General features: G+C 44.7%; 1 protein-coding gene across 4 annotated transcripts in view; it reads left to right on the forward strand.

The window, feature by feature from the left end:
* The first annotated feature begins 3423 nt into the window (after positions 1-3423).
* Positions 3424-12500, forward strand: part of LOC143298771 (uncharacterized) — a 17156-nt gene continuing 8079 nt past the window's right edge. For 2 of the 4 annotated variants that reach the window (XM_076611718.1, XM_076611719.1), the window contains exons 1-4: positions 5146-5489; positions 6208-6599; positions 7509-7716; positions 10829-12037. In XM_076611718.1, the coding sequence (XP_076467833.1) occupies positions 5458-5489; positions 6208-6599; positions 7509-7716; positions 10829-12037 (1841 nt within the window). In that variant the 5' untranslated portion in view covers positions 5146-5457. Of the gene's footprint in view, positions 3719-4810; positions 5123-5145; positions 5490-6207; positions 6600-7508; positions 7717-10828; positions 12038-12500 lie in introns of those variants that run through there. The other 2 variants (XM_076611720.1, XM_076611721.1) reach the window with 2 other exon arrangements.

A 12500-nucleotide genomic window follows, 5' to 3' on the forward strand; every position in this document is an offset into this window, starting at 1 on the left:
TCTCCATGTTTTTAATGTTAGCAACAAAACGCCCCCACTTCCCTCTTCCCACTCCCTCAGCACCAATCCCTCCCATCCCAACCTGTTCAAACAGACATGTACATCTGTTCCGTTTAAACGGTGGTAGCGCGGGCAATATTCCAAAAAACTAAACTTGTGGCTTTTTGCCCGCATTCAACCCAGGCGTTGGGGGTTGTGGCTTTTTAACCATTCCGGATCCGTCCGTGCTAGACAAATAAAGGTTAAGTGCAGTCGCCACCCACATGATTTACATTATGGGCGACACAGCTATTTAAGATTAGGATAGAAGAGGAAAGGGAGGGATGGAGGAGGGGTGTGTGTGGGAGGGGGGAGGGTAGGAGACATGGGGGTTACGGGTGGGCAGCAGGAAGGGGAGGAAGAGAAGTGTGTGTGTGTGTGTGTGTGTGTGTGTGTGTGTGTGTGTGTGTGTGTGTGTGTGTGTGTGTTGGACGTATATTGATATTTGAATGTTTGGTTAGATGTCTGTGTAAGGCTATGTGTGAAAGTTTTCGTTTTAGTGTTTAAACACGTTTCACACGTTGGGTTTTTACATTCTAAAGCGTAAATTTTTACATGGAAAGGCGCTATATGAACTGCATTAGTAGTAGCAGTAGCTGCAGCAGTAGTAGCAGTAGTACAAGGACTTGTACTAGTGCACTAGTACAAGTAGTAATAGTGTTATTGTTATCATTATTGCTATTGTTATTATTATTATACCCACTCTCCAAGCTAAATTAATCAGCATCGCCTCTGGTACCTTAATCTTTCATTATATACACACGTATGCAGAAGATCAAATACGCACATTTTTAGAGATCCTAGAATCAACGTAAACGCACCTGGTTGTGAACACATGGCCATGTCCGCCACATTGGCTTATCAGCTCTGAAAACGGAACACGGATGCCTAAATGACTGATTTAAACAATCCAACAAAAAACCAAAACAACACAAAAACGGATATCATTCATACCAAAGATCGAACGTAAAAACTGTACGTCATCAACGCGCAAGATAAAAACAATGGAAAGAAATTTGTCTTCTTATTTTTCCCCTTCAAATTAGCCACAGTGATGCATAAAAGAAAAAAAAGGGCTAGATGTCGGTAATGTAAATCTCTCTTGCCACCCAGGTTTACAACATCGGGTTTGGCGTCAGGAACTCAACATAAACAGCCTCATGAAAAACAAATTCCAGTTTTAATTGGAAATAGCAACAAGGAAAATGAAAAAAAAAATAATAAAAAGGAATAAAAAGGAAAAAGTGAGCCCTTGCACGCGCCTGTTGTAGAAGTGATGAAAACAGAAAACCCGTCTGAGAGGTATCAAACAAGCGACACAGCAAATTACTCGGGACAGAAGTAATGAAGGTTATTCCTCATCACCAAATTGAAATACCTGTCCGTACATGTAATATTTGGAGAAAAGGCAGTGTCTTCTTCTCGGCGCCATCAATGTATTAATTAGTTTTTCACGCTTTTTGGCAAAGATGTGCTAGATCTTTAGATTACATGTAATGTTTACATTCAACGTGATTTACCATAGCTTTTCGAACGTCTATGTTTGTTACTGATTACTGGCATGTTTAACTCTTGATTTCTTGATTTTTGTCTGTTGCTTACCAATATGGTATAACGAGTATTTTGCAACTGCTGTTCGTTTTTCGTTCAGCTCTAAAACGCCTATTGTCTGTTGGCACATTAAACTCTTCCTTAAAAAAAAGAAGAAGAAAAAAAAGTCTTTCATCGGCATACAAAAAAAAAAAAGCAGACGAATCAGACTTCATTTTTCTGCAGAAGCGGGTCCTCAGATGGGAATGAAGACCTATCCTGCATGTACACAACCGTCCACACACACACACACACACACACACACACACACTGCAAGGAAGAGAGTCCAGTTGTCTATTGAGGTTTTAACTCTCTCCATACGAACGGCGAAAGGGACGACGTTAACAGCGTTTCACCCCAATTACCATCATCAAAATATTGCAAGCGGAAGGCTCTTCTACTGAAGAGGTGAATGTTGACAAAGAATACCACAATTCTGACGACGGAAGCTAAAGGTTGGGTCATTCAGACACCCACTGGACATCCGAGGGGTCTGTGTAGAGGAGAAGAGAGGACTGGCCGTACTGAGTGAGTTAAAACGTCACTGGTATGGTAGCAAGGCAATAATCATGATGGAACTTCAAACATTTTTTTTTTAAATCATGTCATTCAGAAACTGTTGATGTTGTTATTGTGGTTGTTTCGTGATTTTTAATTGCTCTTTGACATGGATTAATTCGTGATTTTTGATAGCTCTTTGACATAGTTCAACTGCTCTTAATTTTTTCCTGTTGATTGCTCTCTTGAATATATTAAATGTTATAAGATGTGTCTACATAATTTTATTTGGTCTCTTTGAATATTAAAACATGCACCTGTCTCTTCAATATATATTTGTGTTTAGTATTGTGAGTTGAATCTTCAAAATATATTTGTGTTTAGTATTGTGAGCAGATTACACTATCACATGTGAATTTATCTGAAGAGATAACAAAACTTAACTTGATTTATTCGTTGGTTCCTTCGTCCATTTATTCGTGTACTGATTCACTGATTTGTTCTTTTATTCATTTATTCATTCATCCATTCACTCACAGATCACGCAAGATTGCACACGTTTCCTGAATCCTTTCATCCATACAAACATTGCCTCACTTTCTGTAACCCAAACGCAGAAATAGTTAACTGGCACATAAAATGCGTCTTCTCAGTCACGTGTTTTAGCTATCTTATTTGTGTTGTTTTTGTTGTTGTTTCGTTGTTGTATTGTTTTGTTTTGTTTCCCATTGTGGCAAAACAGATTAGGAGCCAGCCCCAAACAACTGGCCTATTTCTTGTTAAATGGGGAGTTGTTGTCGTCGCATTCTGCCTCTTTTTCCTCACCCTCCCCTCACCCTATTACCCCTGTCTCTCTCTCTCTCTCTTTTCCCTCCCCCCCTCTCTCTCTCTGTGCATATGTGCGTGAAGGCGCGCGCGCGCGCGTGTGTGTGCGTGTGCATGTGTGTGTGTGTGTGTGTGTGTGTGTGTGTGTGTGTGTGTGTGTCTCTGTGTCTGCCTGTATGTCTGTGTGTGTGTGTGTTTCTGCATGTGTACGTGCACGCGTATGCGTGCTTGTGTATGAGGCGAGCAGTGAACTGTATTTCAAACTGATAAAATTTCACGCTGGATGTTGCTGACATCACTGTTGGTTTTTTAACTGTCGAGTTCAAAGTTGGAAAATTGTTATTCACAGGCACGAAATTTATCAGCTTGTGAAACCTCACAGCACGGCGGGGTTCGTGAAGACTCATGCGAGCGGCGATTCGTAACAGACAGTGGCATACACTGTTTGATAACCATGCAGGTTAGGGGAAATGAGAACGAATTGATGGGGAAGGATGAGAGAGGAGGATGGAATGATGTGTCGTCTGTGTGTGTCGGGATCTCTCACAGACATATTGCGGAGTACTGTGTTAAAAAGGACGGACCCTGGACTGGCCCAGGAATGGCCTCCTTTCAACAACGCAGCCTTCAGCGAATCAAGACCCAATCCCTGAATAACTCAGGTGTGGAAAAGGGGCAGGAGACAGAGAGTCAGTGAAGAAAGACGGTTTCTTTCCCTGAGTTGCTTCAGGCTGACAATATCACTGGGCTGACCACTGCATAACAGGTGCGTTTCCCTGTGTTGTCGAATGATGGTGATGATGATGGTGGGTGGTGATGGTAGTGATGGAAATGATGATAATGGTAGTGGTGGTGGTTATGGTGGTGAATGGATGGTGAATTTTGTTTAATGTCCGTCACACATAGTGGTGATTACAGTTGTGGTGTTGCTGGTAATGGTGATAGTTATGGTGGTTGCGGTGGTGATGATAATGATGGTGGTGGAGGTGTGGTGGTGGTGATGGTGGTCGTGGTGATGATGATGACGATGATGATCATAGTAGTGGTGGTGTGGTGGTGGTAATGATGTTGACGGTAATGATGATGATGATGCTGATAATCACGACGACGATGATGACGATAAGTTGTTAGTGCTGATGTTGTTGAACAAATATATGTTCTTCATGTTGCTGCTTCCGATTGACAGAAAATTTCATTGAGTAATTCAAAATAGTTTACATGCGTTTTTCTAAGTTGTCGGGGAGTGATGTTGATGCTAATGTTGACGCTGATGACGACTATAAGTTGTTGTTGCTGGTATTATGAAAAAACAACAACAAAACTACGGCATAAAAAAACAAAACAAACAGGCAACAACAAAAAAACAAAAAACAACAACAATAAACAACAACAACAACAACAAAACAGCAACAGATTCTGCATGTTGATGCCTCAGGGCATACAAACCTTAACAGTACTAACCATTACAATTTAAGATGGGGAGGGGGGTATTTATTTTTTAAATATAATGTTTTGTCGTGTTGTTGCTTCCACTGTTTATTTATTCACCATGTGTGAAGAGACGCAATGATTGGGTCAGAAGTACATGGACTTTGCAACAGTGTTTTATCTTCAGTTTAACGTCTATTCATTATAACTGTTTTTAGACGGCAATTGCAACAGTGTGTGCGTGTGCGTGTGCGTGCCTGTGTTAGTGTATATGTCGCCGATAGAGATAAGAAATATCTCTTTTTTTTCCTTTGTGGCTTACACCCACACAGTCCTTCCCCTTGACAGCTGGATAGTCCTCTCTCTCTCTCTCTCTCTCTCTCTTAATAGAGCCGTGTTGCTTTCCTGATCCTTACCACGCCACGCCATACCTGTCTCCGTTCACAGTCCACTAAGCTGATAAATAGGGCAGTGTGCATTGAGTTTTGTTGTGTTGTTTTTCGCACTTGCTGTTTCGTTTTCGATTGTGTGCATCTCGGCGGAGGTTGTTGTAAATTGCTGCCTGAAGTTTGTTTATTCTGTGATTTGTGAACAACTCTAACCGTTTTCGTTTATTTTGTTTTTGTTTGTCACTCGTGTTTTGCTTACTTTTATGACTTGTCTTTTTTTATTCTTTTATTTTTATTTTTTATTTTTATTCAAATCTCAGAGTGACAGTGACCGTTGCCCTCAGCGAACAAAGGTATACAACTCCAAGCGGAAGTGAATTCAAATTGTACCCATTAGACCCACTACAAGCAATAGTCATCTCCCTTTGTGTCGTTTTGATGTCGTGTAGACTTTTTCGCTCTCCCATGGTTTACCTTAAGCTTGTGCGTCCCTGTCTGAGAGATTCGGATTCCGGCGTTTATTTTTATATTCATTGATCAAGGACATCGAATTAGTTCTGCATGTGTCATGGATATTTTTCCTCTTCCTATTGGTGGTTTAATATATCTACGGTGTTTTAGCTCAACAGACTGAAAGGCTATCTCAGGACTGACCTTTTGTGTCTTTTTCCTGACCCTGACCGCAAAAATGTGTGACAATGATATTGCTTCTGCTCTTGGGTATTAAATCACTGCTCTGTTTGCTTTGTTGTTTTCTGTTTGTTGTTGTTGTTGGCGGTGGTGGTGTTGTTTACTTCAGGTTTCTTATAAACCTGTAGCCTTGTCTTGGTGGATCTATGATACGGTCTGAGGGAGGAAAATCGAGAAAAAGCTGTAAGAGTTTTATGATCGATTATTTCGTTCGAAATGATAAACTGAAACTGACTAACTATATATAGATATAGATGTGTGTGTGTGTGTGGCTGTCTGTCAGTCTGTGCGAAAACCTGAAACAGGCTTTTACGCTACTGACGTGAACGTTAAGATCCATTCTGAAAATAATGAAGCATAAGATATACTGTTGCAAAGTCAATGTGGCACTGACATGTCAAATAAGTAAAAGAGAGCATTCATTTCAGATAGTAAGAGTAAACAAATCACGAAAGAAACGTCATTAAAGACACACACACGTTTCTCTGTGTGAAACGTGGAAAGCTAACGTCTCGGTCAAGAAAATCTGCGGGAGATTGCGTTTGTGATTTTGTGTTTTTGTAAGCGAATCATTAAACTTTGCGTTGTTCTTTGAATGAAATACCTTTCTTTTTTTCTTTTGTTAATGTCGCCTCTTTTTTTTTTATCAGCAAACATGTCAATAATTTCTGATTAAATAGAGATAATAAATCATTCCTGTATTTTGTATGAAAGACAAAACACGTTTTCCTCCGTCCGTCTTCTTCAGAGAGATGACAGAACCGGCGAACATGCACGAGTGGAGGGAGAGTGAGGGCGAGGGTGAGGGTGAGGGTGAGTCACCGAGCAACTCAGAACCTGAGAGAAGCGAGCTACTGAGCGAGGCGGAGAGGAACGATGCTCTGAGCAATCCAGACAACATTGAAAGACTCGGCAAGCAAGAGCAGACACGGAGCACGGCAGCAGAGAACATCGAAGCCTGGGACAAGCAGACGAGGCTGGATGGGGGTGGGGATGGCGATGATGGGCATGATGGGCATGATGCGGAGCTCCAGGCTGAGGGAGTGAGACAGGGGGGAGACGGAGATCATCGAACAGGGTGTTGTGGTATCAACTTCACCCTGCTGCCTCTCAAGGTCGTCAACTTCTTTTTCTTTGGAGGTGAGAATGATGTCAGCGTTCTGTCTGCTGTCCTTGCTCTGTACGTCTTAGTGTGTTGGGAGAGGAGGAGGTGGGGTGGGCAGGGAGGGGGTTGGGGTGCAGGGAGTAGGAGGGGGGGGGGGGCAGTAGGGCGAGGAAGGTGATGAGTGTGACGCATGACGAACACAACAAATACCTAAAGGGAAATAACCATCACAATACTGATTGACCTCTTTCAGGGTCACTCGGAAACGTATTTTTTTGTAGTTTGTATTTCTTTTTTATCACAACAAATTTCTCTGTGTGAAATTCGGGCTGCTCTCCCCAGGGAGAGTGCGTCGCTACACTACAGCGCCACCCTTTTTTTCTCTTTTTTTTTTTCCTGTGTGCAGTTTTATTTGTTTTTCCTATCGAAGTGGATTTTTCTACAGAATTTTGATAGGAACAACCCTTTTGGGAACTTCACAAAAGAGACTCAGTCTCATCGAAGGGACTTTGCTCTTTCGAGGTCTCTTAAAAAAAAAAACAGCCAAAGCAACAAAGAGGGCGTGGCTGTACTGGATGTGTCCTGAAGGAGGAAGGGGGGAAAAGCTATGTTACATGAGCATTATGCAAGAGTTCATTTTGCCATGACTCTGTTGTGTGAGATTTTATTGTACATGTTGTATGCGGAATTTGTAACTTTCTTGCTTGTAATAATAATTATGTGTTTATCGCAGACTTCACCTCACCACTTATTCTCATTTACTGTGATGATAAAGTCAAATTCTGATGTTCTGCTTGAAAATCTCCATGCATCATCACAGAACGTCACCCACTCCCAATTTCGCTAACTGAGATTATTGAGTTCTGATTCTGATCCTTGCACCTCCCCACCTCCACTCCCCTCCACCTGCCTCTCCATCCCCTCCACTCCGATTCCGGTCTCAGCCGCGGGGGCCGCCATTCCTTACCTGAGCGTGTACCTGCAGCACCAACGGTTGACGGCGTCCGAGACAGGTGTGATCACGGGGATGACCGTGCTGCTGGCCTGTCTCTTCCGGCCCCTGATGGGTTTCCTGGCCGACCTGTTTCACGCCCGCCGTCCCCTGCTGCCTCTGTGCTGCCTCGTGTTCGGCGCTACCTTCTGCTGTCTGTGGTGTGTGAGTCTGTGGAAAGATGCTAGATACTTTGTCTGTATTATGGTCTTTGGTCTGTGCACGTACTGTCTGTGGTGTATGAGTCTGTGGAAAGATGCTAGATACTTTGTCTGTATTATGGTCTTTGGTCTGTGCACGTACTGTCTGTGGTGTATGAGTCTGTGGAAAGATGCTAGATACTTTGTCTGTATTATGTCTTTGGTCTGTGCACGTACTGTCTGTGGTGTATGAGTCTGTGGAAAGATGCTAGATACTTTGTCTGTATTATGGCCTTTGGTCTGTGCACGTGCTGTCTGTGGTGTATGAGTGTGTGGAAAGATGCTAGATACTTTGTCTGTATTATGGTCTTTGGTCTGTGCACGTGCTGTCTGTGGTGTATGAGTCTGTGGAAAGATGCTAGATACTTTGTCTGTATTATGGTCTTTGGTCTGTGCACGTGCTGTCTGTGGTGTATGAGTCTGTGGAAAGATGCTAGATACTTTGTCTGTACTATGGTCTTTGGTCTGTGCACGTACTGTCTGTGGTGTATGAGTCTGTGGAAAGATGCTAGATACTTTGTCTGTATTATGTCTTTGGTCTGTGCACGTACTGTCTGTGGTGTATGAGTCTGTGGAAAGATGCTAGATACTTTGTCTGTATTATGTCTTTGGTCTGTGCACGTACTGTCTGTGGTGTATGAGTCTGTGGAAAGATGCTAGATACTTTGTCTGTATTATGGCCTTTGGTCTGTGCACGTGCTGTCTGTGGTGTATGAGTGTGTGGAAAGATGCTAGATACTTTGTCTGTATTATGGCCTTTGGTCTGTGCACGTGCTGTCTGTGGTGTATGAGTCTGTGGAAAGATGCTAGATACTTTGTCTGTATTATGGTCTTTGGTCTGTGCACGTGCTGTCTGTGGTGTATGAGTCTGTGGAAAGATGCTAGATACTTTGTCTGTATTATGGTCTTTGGTCTGTGCACGTGCTGTCTGTGGTGTATGAGTCTGTGGAAAGATGCTAGATACTTTGTCTGTACTATGGTCTTTGGTCTGTGCACGTACTGTCTGTGGTGTATGAGTCTGTGGAAAGATGCTAGATACTTTGTATTATGGTCTTTGGTCTGTGCACGTACTGTCTGTGGTGTATGAGTCTGTGGAAAGATGCTAGATACTTTGTATTATGGTCTTTGGTCTGTGCACGTGCTGTCTGTGGTGTATGAGTCTGTGGAAAGATGCTAGATACTTTGTATTATGGTCTTTGGTCTGTGCACGTGCTGTCTGTGGTGTATGAGTCTGTGGAAAGATGCTAGATACTTTGTCTGTATAATGGTCTTTGGTCTGTGCACGTGCTGTCTGTGGTGTATGAGTCTGTGGAAAGATGCTAGATACTTTGTATTGTGGTCTTTGGTCTGTGCACGTGCTGTCTGTGGTGTATGAGTCTGTGGAAAGATGCTAGATACTTTGTATTGTGGTCTTTGGTCTGTGCACGTGCTGTCTGTGGTGTATGAGTGTGTGGAAAGATGCTAGATACTTTGTCTGTATTATGTCTTTGGTCTGTGCACGTGCTGTCTGTGGTGTATGAGTCTGTGGAAAGATGCTAGATACTTTGTCTGTATTATGGTCTTTGGTCTGTGCACGTGCTGTCTGTGGTGTATGAGTCTGTGGAAAGATGCTAGATACTTTGTATTGTGGTCTTTGGTCTGTGCACGTACTGTCTGTGGTGTATGAGTCTGTGGAAAGATGCTAGATACTTTGTCTGTATTATGGTCTTTGGTCTGTGCACGTACTATCTGTGGTGTATGAGTCTGTGGAAAGATGCTAGATACTTTGTCTGTATTATGGTCTTTGGTCTGTGCACGTACTGTCTGTGATGTATGAGTCTGTGGAAAGATGCTAGATACTTTGTATTATGGTCTTTGGTCTGTGCACGTACTGTCTGTGGTGTATGAGTCTGTGGAAAGATGCTAGATACTTTGTATTATGGTCTTTGGTCTGTGCACGTACTGTCTGTGGTGTATGAGTCTGTGGAAAGATGCTAGATACTTTGTCTGTATTATGGTCTTTGGTCTGTGCACGTGCTGTCTGTGGTGTATGAGTCTGTGGAAAGATGCTAGATACTTTGTCTGTATTATGGTCTTTGGTCTGTGCACGTACTGTCTGTGGTGTATGAGTCTGTGGAAAGATGCTAGATACTTTGTATTATGGTCTTTGGTCTGTGCACGTGCTGTCTGTGGTGTATGAGTGTGTGGAAAGATGCTAGATACTTTGTCTGTATTATGTCTTTGGTCTGTGCACGTGCTGTCTGTGGTGTATGAGTCTGTGGAAAGATGCTAGATACTTTGTATTATGGTCTTTGGTCTGTGCACGTACTGTCTGTGGTGTATGAGTCTGTGGAAAGATGCTAGATACTTTGTCTGTATTATGGTCTTTGGTCTGTGCACGTGCTGTCTGTGGTGTATGAGTCTGTGGAAAGATGCTAGATACTTTGTATTATGGTCTTTGGTCTGTGCACGTGCTGTCTGTGGTGTGTGAGTCTGTGGAAAGATGCTAGATACTTTGTATTATGGTCTTTGGTCTGTGCACGTACTGTCTGTGGCGTGTGAGTGTGCAAAGACACTTCGTGGTACTTTTGTTGATAAATTATATAGAAATAGTGGTCTTTGGTCTATCCACGTGCTGTCTGCAGGTGAGCGAGTTGTGAGTCTGTGCGTGTGTCTGTGTGCGTGTGTGTGTGTTGTCTGATGGGGTTGGCATGTCTGTCGGTGTGTGAGTGAGGTGCGTTTTGGCTGCCTTCTTCGTCTCCTTATTCGTTGCTGGTGTTGTTATCTTCTTCTTCTTCTTCTTCTTCTTTGTTGTCGTCGTCGTCATCGTCGTCGTTTTCTTCTTCGTCTTCTTCTCCTTTTGCTGTGCCTTGTTGCGGCATGGTGAGTATGTTGTGAGTTTCTTTCTCTCTCTGTATGTATGTGTGTGTGTGTGTGTGTGTGTGTGTGTGTGTGTGTGTGTGTGTGTGTGTGTGTGTGTGTCTGTCTGTCTGTCTGTCTGTCTCTTTATCGTATGTGTGTGTGTGTTGCCTCCGCGCGCGCGTGTTGTTGTGTGAACTTGCTCCTCCTATCATCTATCCACCGCACATTCCAGGTTCGTTCCGAAGAGACCCATGACGGACACAGACGGCGCCGCCTTCCTGTGCACGCAGACCACCGCCGGGGTCTGCCAGCCCTTCTTCAGCCCGCCCCCCTCCACCATCCGTCCCGCCCTGTGTCTCATCCCCGACCCCACCCTCCTCCAGACCCCGCATCCCCGCCACGCCTTCCACCTCCACCTTCACCTTCACCACTCCAGGGTCCGCGGTGACTCACCTGTGCTGCACAACCGAACAGACATGCTCCCCGGCAATAGCCAGTCACCACCACGAACCACCCGCGTGGAACTGGTGCAGCAGCCTGTGGATGGTCAGATCCTGCTCCTGTTCAAAGACGCGGACATCCACTCGGATCTTGACCAGGTCCGGCAAAATGGGTCGTTTGACAACGCGAGCGTGGTGTGTATGGTGGTGATGTCGACACAGGACGAGGACAAACATGACGGTAGTAGTTTCTACGGAACGGGCCGAGAACATTTCAAGTCAGGGCTCAACTCTCGGAAAACAACAGCACAGCAAAACGCCACCACTGCCACGTCTGAACGACAGTCACTCCAGGTACCGTCGATTGCTTTTTCGCAACAGACATCGGTCCCAGATGATGAGGACTCGTCTGGTCCAGACACGGCATCCTCGTCGCGTGATTCAGGTGGGTCCTTACCTGCTCAAGATACACCCACGGGGTGGGTTCCAGTCAAATCCAGATCTGTTCCGGATACGGATGAATCAGTACCAGCTTTGGCTGGCTCTGTGCCAAGTACGGCTAACTCTGTTCCGAGTGCGGAAAAGTCTGTTCCAGTTACAGCCGCGGAGTCTGGACCAGGTACCACTACCACCGCCGCCGCCGCCACCACCACCACAACCGTTACCAGCCACGTGTCATTCTTCTTCCGAGACGCGGAGTCATCCGAACGGCGGTGTGACTACAACTGCACCAAGGCCAGTCACCATCACCATCATCATCACGTGACCGGCCCTGGCGACCACACGTTTGACGTCACCTTCGTCATGTCCTTCACCTTGGTGTGCATCTCGCGCTCCTTCTACTCCTCGCTGAGCAGTCTGCTGGACGCCGTGACGTACGTGCTGCTCGGCTCCAACCGACACCAGTGGGGCCGACAGCGCCTGTGGGGGACCGTGGGCACGGCGGCGGTGGCCGTGGTCTTCATGGCGACTGGTGATCGGCTGTCCGCTGGAGGATACAGGTTTGAATCTCTGGGCGGTATCATGCTGTTCTGTGTTTGTGGTGGGGAATATTAGAGGTAACGCGTCCGCCTCGGAAGCGAGAGAATCTGAGCGCGCTGGTTCGAACCACGGCTCAGCCACCGATATTTTCTCCCTCTCCACTAGACCTTGAGTGGTGGTCTGAACGTTAGTCATTCGGATCAGATTATAAACCGAGGTCCCGTGTGCAGCATGCACTTAGCGCACGTAAAAGAACCCACAGCAACAAAAGTGTTGTTCCTAGCAAAATTCTGTAGAAAATTCCACTTGGATAGGAAAAAGCGAGTAGCCTTCTTTGACTGAGAGATCGGTTTAACTTTGTAATCATTATAAATAAAACTGCACGCAGGTAAAAAAAAAAAAAAGAAAAAAAAAAGGTGGCGCTGTAGTGTAGCGAAGCGCTCTCCCTGGGGAGAGCAGCCCGAATTTCACACAGAGAAATCT

The sequence above is a fragment of the Babylonia areolata genome, chromosome 24 (genome assembly GCF_041734735.1).
Source record: "Babylonia areolata isolate BAREFJ2019XMU chromosome 24, ASM4173473v1, whole genome shotgun sequence".
NCBI lineage: Eukaryota > Metazoa > Mollusca > Gastropoda > Neogastropoda > Buccinidae > Babylonia > Babylonia areolata.